The sequence below is a fragment of the Anser anser genome (assembly GCF_964211835.1).
Source record: "Anser anser genome assembly, chromosome: 3".
Lineage (NCBI taxonomy): Eukaryota > Metazoa > Chordata > Aves > Anseriformes > Anatidae > Anser > Anser anser.
The window spans coordinates 90,784,481-90,803,613 of record NC_139722.1 but is presented as its reverse complement, the minus strand read 5'-3'; the positions used below and the strand labels follow the sequence as shown (position 1 = coordinate 90,803,613).

Below are 19,133 nucleotides of genomic sequence, written 5' to 3'. Positions count from 1 at the left end.
GTTGATTTCAGCCTTGAAAACAAGTGTTCATGAGCAGTTCTGAATGCGGTCACATGAAATTCCATCTCTTTCCAGTTTTACAGGGAATGGACTAATTGAGAATGGGCAGTTTTCCAAGCCCCGCCTTCCCAGGTGAAAGTTATATTTCTTGACTAAGTTTTGCCACTATTTGAGTTAGACAAAAATACAGTTTGCGGATTTCCTGGGTTACTTTGGCTAGACCAACACTCATCCAAATTAGCTGAAGACTCAACTATTAAGTATTACAATTTTCCTCCACATTCAGCAAGGGTCCATTCACACACATTGAAATAACAATTCAGAATTTCATGTCAAGCCTAATGGCTTACAACAAAGGTCACAATGCAGCAAATCATTCTTCTACACTTTAAACTATTACAATGGATACTTCCTTGAACAAACCTCGGTTCAGACATCGCCATTGTACATTGAATTGATTGTCATGATTCTTACAGCAAAATCCATTTGGCATTTGAATGCCTGATCTAGATGCCATTTTTCCTAAACAGCTTTATATAGTACTGAGTTAAATAAGCGTAGTAATGATGTCAACAACTGCTATAAAATATCAGAAAACTGATAGGAGGAAAAAAAAGTGATAAAAGGATAAAACCTCAAGTTCTAGCAGGCTATAGGGAATGTAGAGGATAAAAATGCATTCATTCTGCTTGGTAGGCAGCTGCTTTTTAATGAAATACCTAGATATCACACATTTACTAAGGAGCAAGACATACAGTGAGCAGAATACTTAATAACACTGAAGTGAGCATCACTGCAACATCATGTTGCAAGCTAAAAAAGAAAATTCTGATCATTAGAATATTTTGCATACCACATGAAGATTTGCTGATTTGAATATAATCAGGAAGTTATCAGTAAATTGGTTTATACACATACCTACTGGAAATTTTTAAGCACTGTAGTCAATTTTTATAAAATGACATTTTTGGCTGTGAAATGATTACTTATTTTCATAACTAACATCTTAAAACATCCTAGTCATGGACTAGGATGCAATTATAGTCAGTATTGTCCAAATATAAGAAACATTGTCTCCCCAAGAGCTTGCAGTATCACCCAGCATGCAGATGGGCAAGATACTTTGCCTGGGTGTACGTGGTTTATATTATTCCAGTCTTAACAATTTTGGATAGATGTCTGTGCTGTGATTCAAAATATTTTGCATGGGAATGCAATTTTTGACATTCTTCAAGTCACTTAATCTCGCTGTATCTCAGTTTGCCCTTTTTAAAAATTTCTCTAATAATACTTTGCACTCAAGAATGCTTTGAAGATTCTTTCACTGATGTTATTTGGTGTTTTGGGAATGTAAGGTTGTAAAAAGTGATCGTTGCATTACCTCTTATCAAGTACAATCTCAGATGAACATTTCTTACTATGAATAATTTGCTACTTAAATTCAACCAGTTATGGCAGAAAAAAATACAGTGAAAAGGCATATAAAAGTAATTTTCAGCAGTAGTTGGGGACTTAAAACTAAAAATGGATATTTGCAGGAGAAATATAATTACCAGCACTAGACTCATCTAGGCCACCAGAGTTAATATCACTACCTTTGTAGAAAGGGACAAGTGATATTTGATTGCCACAGGTGATTTTCTTTTACAGCACACTCAAGAAATATGTGAGTAGATTAGTGCTGTAAACGTTCTGAGAGGAGAACCACCTACTGAGTCACGAGCAACACGTCCTGCAACATGCTGAGCTCCCCTTGGTCTCTCCTTCAAGAAATGACTGAGTTAATTTTTCCTGTCAAAACACTACCCCAAGATGGAAGGCCTCACTTTATGCTAGGATGATAAAAATGTGGCATATTAAGTAAAACAAATCTTGTGAATTACAAAAGGCAATTAGTAATTTTCTCAAAGGAAAACACACAAGTTAGTCTGTATCTGTCCTTTATTTACAATGATTACATTCCTCTACCATGAAATACATCAAGGGAAACTTCACATTTCCAGTTTTGTTTCGAGGTCCAGTTACTTGAATACTACAAAAAGGGACTTTCCAAAGCCTGATTAATTGATTTTGTGGATATAATTTGAATAGCTGCATTCACATAAGGACTAGCTGTAGAAGATCAAAATAATTTAGTTTTGTCACACTTTGTTATTTTTCTGTTGAGAGGTTTCTTGGTGACAGGGGCATACGTGTTCACACATCACAAACTGATTATCAGCAATGTGTAAATTACATGCTTAAATCTGAAATTTCCTGGTGAGCAAATGTTCTAATTTTGTTTTTACTTTGGATTTTTTCTCTTTCTATATTTATATAGCTGTATGTTAATACATTGCAAGTAATTTAGCATATTAAAATTAATATCATAGCCTAATATGAGTATATAAGAGAATCCAATTCTTAGAATTGAAATAACATATTTTTTAAAATTTATAGCTACAAATTTATTTAGTCTGTCTTATAAACCTATTAGTTGCTTTCGGAATTGTTTCTTTTAGACCAAACTATCTTTTTTGATGGAAAATTGTTTCCTACCAGTTCTACTTACAGAGAAAAAAAATGTCATGAAGAATTCAGTATTTTATTGTGAACAAATAGTTTCACTAGTTATGCTTTTGAATAATCCTGTATCATTATGCTTGCATTGACAGGTTTGCTGAAGCTAAATGCCTTGGAGAAAAAATACATGAAGTGCGAAATAAAATAAGTGAGTCCATTTCAGCTTCATTTTACATCTATAGCTGATGAAATTGCAGAATTCAGAGGATACAAAAAGAGAATTATTTTCTAAAATAAATGAATCAATTCTTTATTAATATTTCCAAAGAGATAAATTGTTAACTGATGATAAGAGTAATCATTTTATGTATCAATTCTGTTTTTTCTCAAATAATGTGCAAACATTATTATTCCAAATAACATAATTATTACAAATAATGTGAAAAACAGCTCAGCTCTTTACTTGAAATGAGACCTGAAATTTAGCAAAAGGAGAAGTTAAGGTATTAACATTGGACTTCCTGAATTTCACTGTAGGATAAAATGATCCAAAAAACTTTGTTCCAAGTTGTGTAATCAATGGATTAAGGACTATACTTTATCTGTAAATTCATATAGCTTTTGATACAATAAGGTTTCATTGTTGAATTATTCCTCTGCACTTCCTTTATACAGATTAATTAGAGAGACTCTGAGGAGTCCATCAGCTTGGCACGGGGGTTCTTCGTATTTTGTTTTAGGGCCCCGACATCATATGTTTGGCTTCCAGGTTCAAATTATTCAAAGCCAAGTCACCTAAAGATATATTCAACCTGAAGCTAGGTCTTATCCAATCCTCCTACCAGACCTTTATATGTTCCTAGGTGATTTCTGAGTTCTGTTGATCCCCAATCTGTGATCTCTTTCCTAACAATTGGCTATCCAGGCTCTATGTCCGGTGTGAAACAGTTTTGTTGTCTATCACTGAAGTCTTTGGAGATCAGGTCCTTGACCTGTATGCTGACATTCAGCTGAACCAAGTCTGTGTACGCTGATGTTCAGGTGAACCAAATCTCTTCAAGATTACAGTTATAGACTGTGAGGGACTAATTTTAAAAGCAATTTAGCATCCAGTGTCATCACTTCTTGTAACAGCAGTTGACTGCTGGGAAAGGACAAAAATCTCAAGGCTCTTCTGATGATTGCTCTGTACTTTCACCATATTCATGATTATATTCTCCATGGTCATGAAGGGTAGCTGCTGCCAGATTCTACTCCCAAGAAACTTCAGGTACACCATAATTTCTGCTCAGAGATGTTATCATAAATGTTATTTCAAATTATGTGAGCTATGTGGAAAACCTCAGCTATGTTGTCACTGTGTGTTAAAAACACTGCACAAAGGATATTTTGAAGGGATTTAGAACCATAGACATCAGGTGCTGAGCTAGCATTCTGAATATTGGGTTGTTTCAACAAGGTATGGCATTTTAATAAATCTGCCTTCTCTCAGTAGGCGTAATTATCTCCTCCAGATTGGATAGAACATACCTCAATACAGACCTCGTGCATGGACGTCCCAAGATTGGCCAGTGCCAGTAGAATTTCAATATCCACCTTGCAAATACAAGTCTCTCCAGTGTCCATATAAGCTCACTTAAACCCTGCCATTGCAGTCACACAGTCTATCCGTCTTCTCTGTTTTATTGTAATCTCTCAAAAAATTACAAGAAGCTGATTTAGGTGACAGTAATACTCTTAGGTCCCCAAAACACTAGTCATATTGAGCTTGGTCTGGGTTCTGTAGCTCTGTACGTGACTCCCAAATCCACATTTTCCACAGTTGTAAACTGCACAGGTTGGTAGCAAGGGAAACCTGACACAAGTTGGTCAAACTATTTCTTAGCAACATCAGTCAGTTGGCTTATTCCCCTCATGAACTTGGAAAAGCAGGTTAAACCTGCTGTGGATGACAATGAATGTTATCCATCATGTAACAGGAAGTATCACCAAGGTGAATAATTGAATAATGCCAGTAGCTTTTGGATATCACTGTACCAAGGTGTGAACATGAACCATTAGATCAGGATACAACCTTTTCTTTTCCTCTGCTTCCATCTTGAAGTCTGCATTATCCTGATTTAATTCTGTCTCCTGGATTTACTCATCTATGATAGGAAGCCCAAATTATTTCTTGGCCTAGATTGAGGTAGAGCCAAAGTCAGCAGTGGGTGTCAAACTTCTTTCTCTTGCTGAAGTTGAAATCCATTTGAAAGCAGGCAATAAGTATACAAAATATACACCAAATATACACCAGCAGTAAGTAGTCACACACTAACACATCATGCTTAGTGCCAGGAGCTGTGATAGCGCTGCTTGGGGATAGGAACCTAGCAGCCACCTTCCATACACCTTGTATTTCATTAGTCTCCATTTTTCCAATTCTGGCCGTAAAATGGAAGAATATTCTTTTCATTTAGTTCATACTGTAATCTTATTGTATAAATAACAAATTCCATCCAGGACATGCAGATTCCATATGGATATGCTGATCTCTGCAGATTATGCAGTACTTTGTGGATGGTTTTTAAATACCGATGTTTGAGGCTTGAGAGTGATCATATCATACAGTCCTTCCTTGAATTCTTTCTGTGTAACGTTATGCTGCATATGAAAATTAGCACTCTGGTTGACATGCTTACTGGTTTTTATTCTGCTATTCTTTCCTCCTGTCCAGCATTCTTTTGATCATAGTCGTAAATAAGTCTGCCTATTAGCACCTCTCTGAAAATTAAAACTTTACATGAAGAACAACACTTTCTGGCTTACTCAGCTTACCAAATGCAATTACACTGGTTAACATAGTTTAGCTGCCTGAAAAAAACTTTCATTTGTCTTGTTCATCATAGTATACATAACATTAAAGATGCTAAGTAAGGCTATTAAGCTGCCAAATTTTTACTGAAAATGTGGCAGGAAGAATAAGAGCCATCCGCAGCCTGCAACTAGATCTTTCGTTTACTTTTATTGTTATTTTGGTTTCCCAAAGCATTCCTGGCTGCCTTGTGCACAATCAAGAACAGATCCCATCAATATCAGTTTCTGTTATTTCTGAGCTACACTTAATAGTATAAAGCTATGCACCACAGAGGTTATAGAGCACATTTCATGAAATCTGATTATATACTGAGATAGTGACAGTAGTTGGCTGTAACTTGTATGTCATAAATATCCTTTCATTCTGACTGGAAATATTAGTGTTTTTCAGTAAAAAGTACACAGAATACTCCAACCACTTCTCAGTTACATTAGCATCTCAAAAACACATCAGAACATTAGAGCTGGAAAAAGTAATCTGGAATAAGATTTTCATGATAGGCTTTTCTGGTGTTGTAGCTTGCATAAAAGGATTAAGGAACACAGAGTCTAGATGTAAGCTGCAGTTTAAGAGCAAAGCAACTGTAACATGAGACGTGGTTACCACACGCCTTTGCTTCTATACCACATATTCCTGGATTCTGCTTCCTTTTATGTTAATAGAAGAATGTAGAGATTTTTAAATTATTTTTATGGAAAATAATATTTATGTATCAGATTTTTCATCATGCTTACTTTTCACTATGACCTCCTAGAAATAAGAAGGTAAATTTTCTTGTAGGATGAAAGTTTTCCTCTTGTGATACTTAAAAAAAAAAAAAAAAAAAAAAAGGAAGGGGAAAATGTTTCTAACCCAGGTCATTTTAATCATTCATTTTGGTGAATCAGTTTACTACATTGTCACACAACATTTCCATAGGCTCAAATAAAGGAGCAAAGTGCTTTGGTGCAAGCACTGAGGAGCAGGATGGTGGGCAGTTCTTTTCCAAATCAGTATACTGCATAAATGCACCATCAAAAGGCAGAGAAATTAAGACTGGATTTGGGCTATGTAGATGTGTCTGGATCAGTTTGAGTGAAATATTCAGAATTGTTTACATATGACCATGGAATGTAACCAAGGAGTAAACTTTAAATTGCAAATACAGAATCATCAAAATTGAATCAACATAAGTAAAACTGGAAAGAAATAACTGAGAGGTCAGGGAACTAATGGGGACTCTATAACCAACATAGGAGAAGAAATTGACAGTGGGCCAGTACTGACATGCAAATACACTTTTGTCTTTCTAGTGTAATATTAAAAACTCTAAAATGTGTATTTCACTGGCTAAGAAAATAAAAAGCAAAAAAAAAAGATATTTTCTCATGAAAAAAGTATGCTGTGTCACTGCAAACATTTTTGTATTGCTGGTTTGCTGTAAAGAAACCTTCCTAAACTGCTGGGACATCTAGTCATATCTCTTTTGGCTCTGGTTGTTTGTTTCGCCTGGTCCAGTCATAGCCAAGGGAAAGTTTGGAAGAGCTTTTCCAGGTTGTTGCGGTGCTGCTTTTGAGATCTGTTGATGAGGAATTGAGATGGTGTCACTTTCCCTTCTTTGGAAAGCAAGGGTAGTAATTCTTACAGTCTATGTTTTATACTGACAGCAAAGAAAATGTTTTAACACTTCGTTTTTGCCACCATGGTCAGATTCAGTGCATGCATATTTACCCTTCTGCAGCAAGACGACCAGCATAGTAGAATGGATTTTTGCTGTCATGATGGCCAGTTTGACCAGCAGGAGGGCAATGACCTCTATGAATCTATATAAAGAGTTTACACTGACCAGAATCCAGTCTGTGGACAAGTCTGGAAGCAACTAGCTGTTGCAGTTTGGAAGCTGGCTACCACAGACATCAACAGTCTGCCATTAATCCAGTTTGAGCTCTTGGTAATGTGGTATCACAGATTTATGAGGTGATTCAGCTAAGTGTGAGGAACATAACTAATATTACTGATGTCATTAGATGGTTTTCAGAGAGTAGGTTTTCCAAACTGCTCAGGAGGTCAATATGCAATAAATGCCAAAAAATGCATGTATGGGACAATACTTGAGAATAAAGTGATATGGAAATATAGCATCTCCCTTGTCAGGGTTAACAGTTTTATTTCTAGGACACAGTTATCAACAAGTTGTTTTTATACCATTACTGAAAGCATTATGTGAAAGTTCTGACAGTAAGGAGAAAAAGTCGACATCTGAACAAATTGCAAATCATTAAATAACAACAAAAAGTGCTACTATATGGATCATAGAGCAAGGAAGAATTGGGGACATTAAAAACACTGTTTTCCATGTAGGTTAAAACAATGCATTCATTCAGAATTTAGTGACTACAAATGTTTCTCATACACAAAATTGTGCCACATATTAGAAGCATTTAAGATTAGTAAACGTTTCCAGTTCATCCCTGTAAATGTCTGTTTTGGAGTATTTATACCACTAGTAAGGTTAGTTTTTTCCTAAGGAAAAAAAGTGTACTAAATGGTATTTAATGCCCAAAGGAAAGCAGCTGTTGTTTTTAGTCTGTCCAGAAATCGGCTAATGTTATAATTGAAGCTGAGAGAGAAAGGGCAAAGTCATGTGGGAGTAATAACTGTGTGAGGAAACAGGCACTCTTGGAATGAGAAAGGGTAGGTGGGTGGATTATGTGCACATGATGTTGATGATGCAGCTATACCCACAGGAATGCTGAGATGTTGCACTACTCTGCCTCATTTCAACCTTGGATTTTAGTGCACAAGATCATAGGATACCAAAACCAATGGCAGTCTTTAATGAGGGCATGTCCTTGTATTGCAAAGCGATATTATTGAAGGGTCTTCATCGAATTTTCTTGCAAATTATTCAAAAAATTGTCCTTTTACATCACAGTTCATTGAGATCTTCACTGAAATATTAAGGACTGAAGTAGAGTGAGGACAAGGTGTAACAGTGCTCAAGGACAATATTGATCCCAACTCACTGTCTTATAGCTTGCACTGTTATTTCTGTGAATGCAAAGTAAATGTAAAACCTAACTAGAACCTAAATAATGTAAAACCTTCATTTATAAACACCTTTTTCTCTACATGCAAGACTGTATGTATGTATACATACTATGGAAGAGAGAAAAAAATCTCACTTGCAATTTCTTACTCATGAGAATAGCAGAGATTTAGTGTATACAACAAAGAAACTGTATTTAAATTTAATTTAAAATTTATTTTAACTTTAATTTAAAATGAGCAGTCAGGTTGTAGAGTTGAGAATTAAAATGATGGTATAAAAGGAGCCCACTGCTGACAAGGTTTTAATTTGAAGATTTATAATCTCTGATTACAGCTGCTATTCCTGCTTCATCATTTTTGTATTGCAATATGTAATGTTTTCTGTCTGAAAACTTCTGGGAAACAGCAGTATTCTGAATTAGGGATGGACAGCAATAAACCTAAAACTTGGTGTTCATTTAGTAAATGAGTTCTTCCTCATACAGACACAATTTCCTTACTTTGATCATCTAGTATTTTCTCTTTCTTCTTCCATAGCCTGTTTCTTATTGTCATATACACGTAAATACACCTTTTCTAAAGAAAAATCAAGGACAGATACCCTCACATGCTTTTAACAGTCTGTATATTGTTAAAAAATCAGGCTCTTCTTTCTATATGGCACATGAAACAGCTGAAAAAAAATCCACTGTTTTTAGCAGCAATAGCAGCAAGCAGTAAGCATATTAATAATTTATCTGAAGAGCAATTAAGACAAGCACAAAAATACAAAAAAATGACAAAACACAGAGTAATGGAAATATAGTTGCACAGCTATATTACTAGCCATTGCAAAACTTTTAGTTTTTGATATCTTCCTCTGTAAATAAATGCTTCATTGATTAACACCTCTACTTCCACATACTTGGCACATTTTAATAATTGATGAAATTTTACTACATGCCATAGCACAAATGAAAAGACAGTAATGATGGTAGTCTCATCTTACTGCCTGCAAGAAATTCTCTTTTAAAAAGTTATTTTCTTATGGTCATTCTTCATCCCCATGGAGATAAGCAAAATGGATCTACTTTTAATTGCAAAGCAAGAATATTTTATGTAAGGTTTTTCTTTAACCTTACACTGCTTTATGAAATGAACTGAAAACCGCTTTTTGCATAGATAAGAACTGAAATAAGGTAAAGTGATGTTTTCAGGTAGAGGTGGTCAGGGAGCACTCTGTTGTCTATGTTGTATATCTTCAGTATTTCACTTGCTTCACTTGCTGGAATAAATTACTTACTTTGAGAAAGGAGAACAATTACTGAAGAACTCTAATCCCAAGGATGACTGTAGGAATGTAATGCATATTTTAGTCTATGATTATATGGATTGAAAGAGTTGAGAGAAGTCATGCACGAACAAAACAGCATTTTTAAGATATAACTCTTCTGTTGACAAAAAATCCATTCTTTGCATGGAACCTAAATTAAATGAATACGTTGCCATGATTTGCTGTATAAAAAGAAACTTAATCAAAATCAACATGTTGCTTTCTTTAAGTCTATATTATAAGTGGCATTATCTGTTAATTTCATATTAATGTAAATGTTCTGAGTCAGAACGTTAGGTCACTGGACATTGTATCAGCTATGAATGAAGTGAGGCTGTAATAAGAGAGAAATTACTGTGCTTTGAAATGCGTTCCATTCTTCAGTGTAACAATTTGAAATACTTATTCTTTTATAGAAATGAACATTGAGACTTCAGAACTGCTGATTAGTATAATTCACTGTTCTAGTTTAATTCCAGAACTTATCAAGTACTTACACAGTCTTACATCAGTTATATATATATTCAGTGGGTTTTACTGGAAATAACTAGTGCAGAGGTAAAATAGCAGGAGTGGTTTCAACACAGGTCTGAAAAATTGCAGAGAAAAAAAACAAAACAAAACAAAAGGTTACATTTCACCATTCCACAGGCAAATCTGATTCAAATGAGATGCAAACAGCTCATAAATAAATGAATTCACCATTAAGATTTAACGAATAGATAACACAATAATATCATTCCACAGTGTTTGATTCTTCAGGTAGCTTAGTATGAATTGCTGTTCTTAGCAGAGACCTTTAAAGTCCACAGAACTTGAAATCTTGAAATCTTCATTCAAGAAAAACTCTAGCTGAGGGCAGTTTGAGTTCTACTGGTGTAAGGATTGAAAAGAAGATTCTGAAAATACTTCCATGTTTGACTTTATTGTTGTTGTTCCAGTTGATAAAGGACAACAAGCATTAGATATGACAGTAATATAAAGAGTCAAATTAAATTGCTCATATTATGAAATATGTTGCAATATAGTCCACCTTTGAGATCTCCAAAGCTGCCTCCTTGAATCACACTCACAAGTTCACCAAGCTTTATATCACTGAGGCTGCTTGTCCTTCTGCTGGTTTTGAGAGCGATCTATGATTGTGCACTCAACCAGTCATTTTGGGACTGCCCTCTCTTTAAAAGGTGCAGTGAGGACTACTACTGTGAACTGCTATTACTATTCATTGTGAAGTACAAACATCCAAAGGAAAAAAAGTTGTCTGTTAGTTGTTCTTTAAGACATGCTCATATATGCAGTCAGAATTTGTCCTCCTATTTTTCCTGCCAAAGTTTCTGAGGGATTTTCAGGTATTCTGAGACCGACAGGGGAACAAAAATTGTATGTGTGCTGCACAAGTTGGCTGAGGCAAGACGTGCAATCATATGAATGTAGACTGTACATGTCAAGGAAAAGCAGTCATACATAGGTAGCCATTCTTTCTGGTTCTAATCGTCTTTGTTTCTTTTGTTTATCCTTTCATTCTGTTTCTCATGAAGAAAATCTGTCCTCTTGCTCTACAATAGGGGTATAATAATCCAACATCAGTGGGAAGAATAGGCCAATTTTATGGTATGTTTTTAATTGATGTCCTTGACTTCCATGATGTTTATCACAAGCATCTGTTATGTTGAATAATTTAAAAGAATGGTTAAGTAGTGAGGCTATTTGCAGAGGATACTCAGCAATTAGGAGAAGTTAGTCTCAGGAGTCTGAGCTTTTTTTAAGGATGCCTAAGAGGCATGTTGGTTGTGACCATGGTCTTTAAGAGGAGCAAAGAAGAAGCTGTTTCATACATAGGTATTAAAAAGAAAAAAAAAAAAAAAAAAAATTAAAAGAGTGCTATAGTTTCCCTGTAAAAAGAAGATAAGTATAAAAAATATTATAAGCTAGCTAAAAAATTATATTACAGAGTATGTGGTCTAAACAATGGATCTATTTAGCAAATTTCCAACATCCATCAGTGGCTTGTCTTGTGCAATGTCCAAACACAAGGAGTCTCTGAAGGAGTCTCTGTGGACTGGAAGTGATTTTGTATTTGATAAAAGGTGTGGCTCATTAGGTATAGGAATCAACTTGTAAAAATGTATATGTCAGGAGGCATTGCAGCAAAAGAGAAGGATGAAGTATTTTAAATAATAAAATCTTTCCTAACATCTTAATTCTTCAGAATTAGCTCAGCTGGTATTCAGGAATGATACAGCAGGTATAGCATGGTTTTTCCAGTACTTTTCCTTATTTTACCAGCAAGTATTTCACCTTACAGAAGTATTGTGTAGTGCCTTTAAACATTACACAGAGTTCTGTGTCACTAGAGAAAAACTTGCATGAACAGTAAGAGAATTTGCCGTTTACCTTGTTCTTTGATTAGAGTCCGTTCTTGGTATGGAGAAGCTCCCTGGGACCCAAGGGAACTCAATGCTTGGTACTTAAAAGCTAAAGGCCCCAGACATTCTTCAGGCAGAAATCTGAGCAGTGCAGTAAATCTGTAATGCTCAGAATATGTTGGGCATGTGCAACTGGGCACTCGTGCAGCAAACACAGGGCAACCCATCAAGCACCACCTGTAGGTGTCAAACTGACTGTATGTGCCCAGCTGGCTCCTACAAAGTCTGCTCAGTGTCATGCTGCATGTGTGATGGTTATGTGTCCAGGATTTCTGGCTGCCTGGCAGCTGCTACCCCAGCTGGACTGCCGAGTACCTGAGAAATTCTGGACAAACAGCCAAATCAGTGATCTAGAACAAGCCAAAACAGTAGCTCACCATAAGAAGTAGTAGATGTGACAAGTACACATCAGTGGAGAATGGAAGCTCTCTGAAAAGGGAGATTGCCTGCTTACTGTTTCACCACTTCTCTTCGAGCAATGGGATGGATATACACGGAAAAATAAAGCCTCAGTACATTTAGTCGCCATGGATTTCTTCTCTCTTGGGAAGCTGTCTGCATGTTGCAGATGTCCTCTGCTGCTTAACAGAGAGAGAGTCAGTCTTGCTCTCAGGACACAGAAGTTCTGTCAGAAAAAGCAACACAAGTAGTGTTTCTACCATACTTAATCTCGGGTGCGCAGCTATGCTATAAACTGCAGAGGGATGTCCCTTCTGACTAACATAACGAAGCACATTAGCTCTGCAAAACCTGCAGCCATCTGTGAGAAAAACAAAAGAGAAAACAGGCCACAGGGACAAACAGTCCCCCAGCTGTAATTTCCCAGCTGGGATGTTATTCAATGTGGCTCAGTGCCTAGAAGCCTCAGCCTGTTTCTGATCTCCAGGTCAGTTTCAAAGTAGTTTTGTAATAAACCAGGCATGTTTATGTGTCCACCAAAAATAGCAGTAGCTGTTAAAGCTGAAGCCATTCGGCATGGCTGACACAGTCACCAGATTCTTTCTCCTTAATTTCTTGGCCCAATTGTTTTGCAACATAAAGCTGAAAAAACATAGTTCCTATGTGTGTTTGTTCTGAATAAATATCTGATCATCTTGCCATTATGACTGCATTTTGGAATCTATTTTTTAAACATTATATTTTGGTTTTTGGAAATGTGGAATTAAAAATACAGAAAGACAGATGATTTTCTGCAGATTTTATTTCTTAACCACCTTGTCACCATCTGCAGTTCATTCTTTGTTAGAAATGTGATTTACTTTGCTTTACAGGATGCTACTTCTTATTTTTCCATTTGATTACAAATCCTTCCATTTCAATTTATTTCCTTCTTTCCATAATAAAGTATAACTTACTTTTGCCCCAATTACACTAAAGTTCTTTTTCTGCTGATGTTCAGCTCACTTCAGGCATGATTTCTATGTCTCAGTTCAGCCAGTAACCTGTAGAGCACAATACATAAATCCTGTGATCTCTCTCAGCATCTTTGATATGATCTCCTTTCTCAAGGTGCCATGCAGGTAGAATAGGTGTCATGAATTTCCCACAGGCCTGGCTACAAAATGGTAGCTGGTTACTACCATCTTGGGCAGACTTAGAGCTGTGATGAAAATCTCCATAATCTATTTTCTTGTTTTAGGAGCAGCCAGTTGGCTCATAATATAAAGTGGTGGGTGACAGGAGTATATTTTTCTTTCTCATTAGTTAAAGGTTCATGTTAATACTTTTGTTGTTGTCGTTCTTTCAGTGTTCGTAGTGAATCAGAGTAGTCAATGAACTGCTGTGTTTGTAATCAACAAATCATATTTTTAATTTATGTGAGAGCTTGTGCCTAGAATCTCAAGAGAAATCACTGCAAAGTAGCATAGGAGCAGCAACTCATACTGTGTTGGAGTAGTGAGGTTATGTTTGATTAATGTAATTCTTAACACCAACGATTAAGCAATGAACAATAAAGTAATACCTTTAGCTGAATGACAGTCCCCAGAAAACTGATAGTAAGATGAGCAAACAAGGAAGGAAACCAGACAAGAATACAAAGTCCATTATCGTAGCCTGTGAAGTAACAGTTTGCCTTTCTGTAAACAGGCGAGACAATCCATCTTTGTTACACTTACTGTAGGCAATGTAAATATCATAGGTCTAATTCTTGTCTCACTTCAGGAGCACCTAGATTGATGGCAGCTGTACCAGAGCTGTCTGCGCTGCCACTGCTCCAGCACCAGGTCATGCGTGGGTAGGTGTCAGAGGAGACAGAAGGAACGATGTTATTGCTATCCGTCTGTCAGTCCTTTGTTAGTGCAGGATTTGTCTCCCCTGATCTGCTGGATCTGAGGCTGAAAAGAGAATTAAGGAGCCCTAGCAGCCTTATGACAGCCTTGCTCCTTTTTCTGCTTATCCCTGTAAAAAGAGGAGAGAGGATACTATCTTCAGTAATGCAAAATAGTCCTTGCAGCAGCACTTAGGAAATTTTAAAAATGAAATTGTTTTGGAAGGTACAAGTCTTCTGGCTTCAGGGGGTAATACATATGTTTATGCCAATGCAAAATATTGTCCATTGTTTCAGTGTAGCTTACATATGTGTTTTTTTTACTTTCAAACAATAGGCAATGCTCCTGGGTAACAGTGCATAGGCTGAATGGGTCCTTAGAATGAGAAAACATGATTTGTCAAATGACTTATTCAGAAAATACCAAACTGAATGAATTAATTTGAACAGCTCTATTATGCTCCCCTGATGTGCTATTCTTTAAACAGAGGAACCTTATTAGTGTAACAGTCACTCCAGGCCTAAGATGCTAATGTTTTCTTTGGAACTATGTTGGAATCTACATATGTAGGAAACATTTTCATTTTATAATTATTACAAATGATGTTCTGTTCTTTAGAAGGAGAAGTATTTTCAGGGGAAAAAATTATGCTCAGGAAGAACCTAAGTAAACACTTTTTACTTAGGGTTTTCACTGGAATAACTAAAACCAAATGGACCGAGCTCATTGGACTCAATCAAGTTATGAACTGCCGTGACTATATACTTGGAAAAGTACCTCTCAGTAACAGATTTTCTGGTTGTAGTATGTCTACAGACTGAAAATAGTTAGTATTGCTGGATTGCTATGCTCCATTTTGCTACTTTATTAGGCTAATAAGTTCTGACACTGTCAGTTTTTTAAATTTCCTCTTTAAGAGAGAAGAGGTTAGATCACTATATTATAATTTTTAAAATATTCCAACATTCTTTTGTACACAAAGTTTCCCTTAATAGTGTCTTTATTTAGTACTGGGTATTCTGAGAATTTAGAAATGAGGAATCAGTCCCTCAAACTCTGGAGATGGTAGACCCATTAGCTCATTCAGAGTTACGCTGTCGAAGAATGATTCTCCTTCATGAGCACTGAAATAGAAAATTGTGTTTCATAGGATCCTGTGATTCATTTACACATCTGGCCAGCATTGATGCAGATTTGCAGTATATGCATACATACTTACATGTACTGAAATACAATAGCTTTTTTCCCAGTCAACCTAGTTCTTAAATCATGTAGAACTAGTGATGTCGCCACAGCTGGTTGTGAATGTTGCAGGAGGAGTGCAATCAACAGTGAATAGTTGTATTATGAAAATGTTCTCATGCACTTTTCTTAAAGCTGAAGGAAGACTTCTGTTCAGAGCTGATGATGTCATTCTGCAAGTTATATACAATCAGGATGCATTTTAAATTGCTGAGCAATTAAAGAAGCAGGGTTAGGCTCATCCAAAACACTAAATATATAAAATATTTTTGCAGAAAGCTATTCCAGGTTTTACTAGGGTGTTAATATGCTTCTAATACACCCCCACACATCCTGCCCAAAAAACAAACCAATCAAATAAAAACCATTCAAGAGCTTGGTGTATTTATCACAATAAATAAGCATTAAAAAACTGTCACACACCCACTTCTACTCTGACCTTGTCTCCATCACTTTGAAAACCTGACATGCCCTCAAAACATGATAGCATAGCTAAGCAGCTCCAGCACCGTAATTGTATTATATGTATTTTATTTTGAATTTTCTGACATATCTGCTCTGATCCTAGCTTCAGTCTAGGTGTGTCTCATCTGAACAGAAGTCTCACAGCAATGTGAGCTCAATTCCAGGGCAATTGCTTGGGTAAGGTAGTAACATTGAAAAGTGATGTGAAGGTATATAGTGAAGCCTGGACTGCTGAACTTATTTTTTCTGTTGGAAAGCCCTGGCCAGAAAAAATATCACAGAATGAAACTGGACATCGAGTTAGTGCACAGAAATCACAAAGCCACAAAGGTACTATAATAATAATAATAAATAAATAAATATTTTTTTATTTTTTTTTAAATGTGCCTATCTTCTATCTGGGTATGTTCACTCTCTGTTCAAAATATTAATTAAGCCTGAGGTATAATTATCAGAAAACTTGCATGGGGTAAAATATCTTGTCTTTGAATTTGCCTGTTCATGCTCTAAGACCTATTACTTATTTTCAAGCTTCTTAAATTTAGACATTTGGTAAAAAGAAAAAAAAAAAAACAACAAAAAGACCCATATACAAAGCTGTTCCTCTGACTTTATTTTCATCATTCTTTATCTTCACATTAATTTCTCAGAAATAATCAAGAGATAACTTGTAGTTAGTCATATAGATGAGCATCCACAGCACTAATTCACAGATCATGATTTCTTATCCATATGGCATTGCTTTTCAGTCATGCTTTTGGGGCCAGATTAATATTTAATTCCTGAACAAATAGATGTGATAAACAACAGAGCAACAGCTTCCAGATGTGCATCATTTCTGACTCCTTTCCAGCATACAAGAAAAGATAGATGCACAGAATATTTCTTAACTTTGGACAACACGTAAAAAAAACTCTGACATTCAAGGTATAGCTTAAAGGAAATTCAGACACCTGGATTCAGGAGAGCTATCGAGAAACTAAAAAAGATTCTAGTCCACTTTTATTCCTGAAATACAACAAACTGCCTTTGCTAGTGCATACAGAAGTACTGCTATACTGACTGAGCTGACTGTCCAGGTGCCTATCTCCTATCCATAGAGAATCCAGAAATTACATGTTCTGCTGCTGAAGTCTCCTGGAGAGTACTTTTTGATAAACACCCATGCTTGGCTAAAAATGCTTGGCAGCATTGAATTCAACTTAAAAAAAAAAAAAAAAAAAAAAAAAGGAAAACACATGAGTAGTGACAGCCAACTTTGGGATGATAGTATACAGTTCTGAGCAATTGTTTCTAAACTCAGAAGGCATCCAAGTTCTGAATTCCGGTTTCAAGGAGATGCTGAACTGCATTCCAGAGCACTTACTGTTTTCTGTTGGTTAGCCTAGATATCCCAGTATTGTATATGCATACTGTTATGAATTTATGTGCACTTTCCATATCGCTTCCTATGCCTTTGGGTAAATGGGTCTGTGGTACATTCTAGCATTCCCCCTGTTTAGATGAAAGGGACTTGGAGTACACCTCAACAATTGTACTGGGTCTGGCTGGGATGTAGGCCAGGCCTACAGAGCCTATGACAATCTGTACTAAAAGGAAAAGAGAGGTCCCAAATGCTATGATGAGAAAAATACAGTTTCTGTACAGGTTTGCTATGTAGCCCTATCAAAACATTTTTGTGTACCAACCAGGAGGTACAAAAGGCTGCCAGAAAAAAAGGAGAAAAAAAATGTGGAATAAAGGTCATTATGGAAATGCAGACCAAACAATGAACAGTTACAGAAATGCCCATCAATCAGAAAGTGTAAGCACCCATTTTAGTAAGAAAAATAATTATGATGTAATCTGGCCAGAACTAACAAGAACATGTAGGAAACGGGGAGGCAGGGGAGTTAGTCTGGAGGTTAGAAATGGAGTTGGAGCAAAATTTAGAGTACTATATCTTGAGCAGCTCAAGAAACAATCAGTGAAGTCAAGTGCAGTGTTATCCTACAGCAACGTGTGGCAGAGAGGACTATCTCATAAGAAGCTTTCTGTTTGTAGATTATTTTATGCTTGAAGGTATTAAATCTGTTGATATAAACTGTTACTGTCTATGCTGAGTACTGCAAGGAAGGGACCATATCCCAGTCAGACATTTTAAATAATAATCTCAAAACGTGCAGTAGCCTACACCATAATAAAATGTACGCATTTGAATCTGTGATAGATAAATTTCAAAGAATGAGAGTACGTTAGGAGAATTGTACATTTCCAAATGTGTTTGTTTATGTGCTGAGTGTAGACTGTGTTTTGAAACCATGGATTTGGTGGAAGTTGTACTTCCAATTCTGAACCTGTTGTCTTTCTGGGGTTCTCTGACTGATGAGTTCTACTAAATACCATCATTTACCTTGCTCTTAGTGGTCTGCCCAATCTCTTTGCTGGCATTTACTGTTTCTACTCCTTTGTGACTAGCACAGCCTGCAAAAGACTGTTTAGTAGTATTTCACGTGTTCCAGTTAACTTGATAATGTCACAGCTTAAATTGCCAATGAAGATATGCTTCTGCTGAGTTGCCAAACTGTGCTGGAATAGCCAGAACACAGGCACATTCTTGCTTCTACCTCCTCTATTTTGGGGTCAGAAACCTTTGATAGCAAACCTTGGGAGGGGAGAAAAGGGGGGCGGAAGGAGAAAGGAAAGCCAGTTAAATCTTAGACTGCTGCAGATATTTCTTCTGTGAACAAAAGGCAGAAATCTGCTGCCGCGGGTTATACTTTATGATATGTTGCTCAAGTACTGTCATTAATATATTTTTAATACTAATGAGCCTCATCTTACCTTGAAAAATATGTTGGCTATTGTTAGAAGACCCTGAGTGCTTCAGTAGTGATTTTTCTTTCCTGATGCCACAGAGACTTTCTGAAAGTTACGGCTTGTCAGCGTACACGGAGATTTGGCCAACCTTGTATTCCAGAATAGATCACTTGCCTCAGAAACAGTGTTGAGTCAGGTTGCTAGTGCAGACTATTTTGCCTTCCCAAGTT

At 36.3% G+C, this 19,133-nt stretch overlaps 1 protein-coding gene across 1 annotated transcript in view; it reads left to right on the top strand.

Annotated features, from left to right (window-relative positions):
* Positions 1-19,133, top strand: part of KIF6 (kinesin family member 6) — a 173,619-nt gene that overhangs the window by 114,586 nt on the left and 39,900 nt on the right. The window contains exon 15 of the mRNA XM_083828484.1: positions 2,655-2,710. Within this exon, the coding sequence (XP_083684610.1) occupies positions 2,655-2,710 (56 nt within the window). The remainder of the gene's footprint in view (positions 1-2,654; positions 2,711-19,133) is intronic.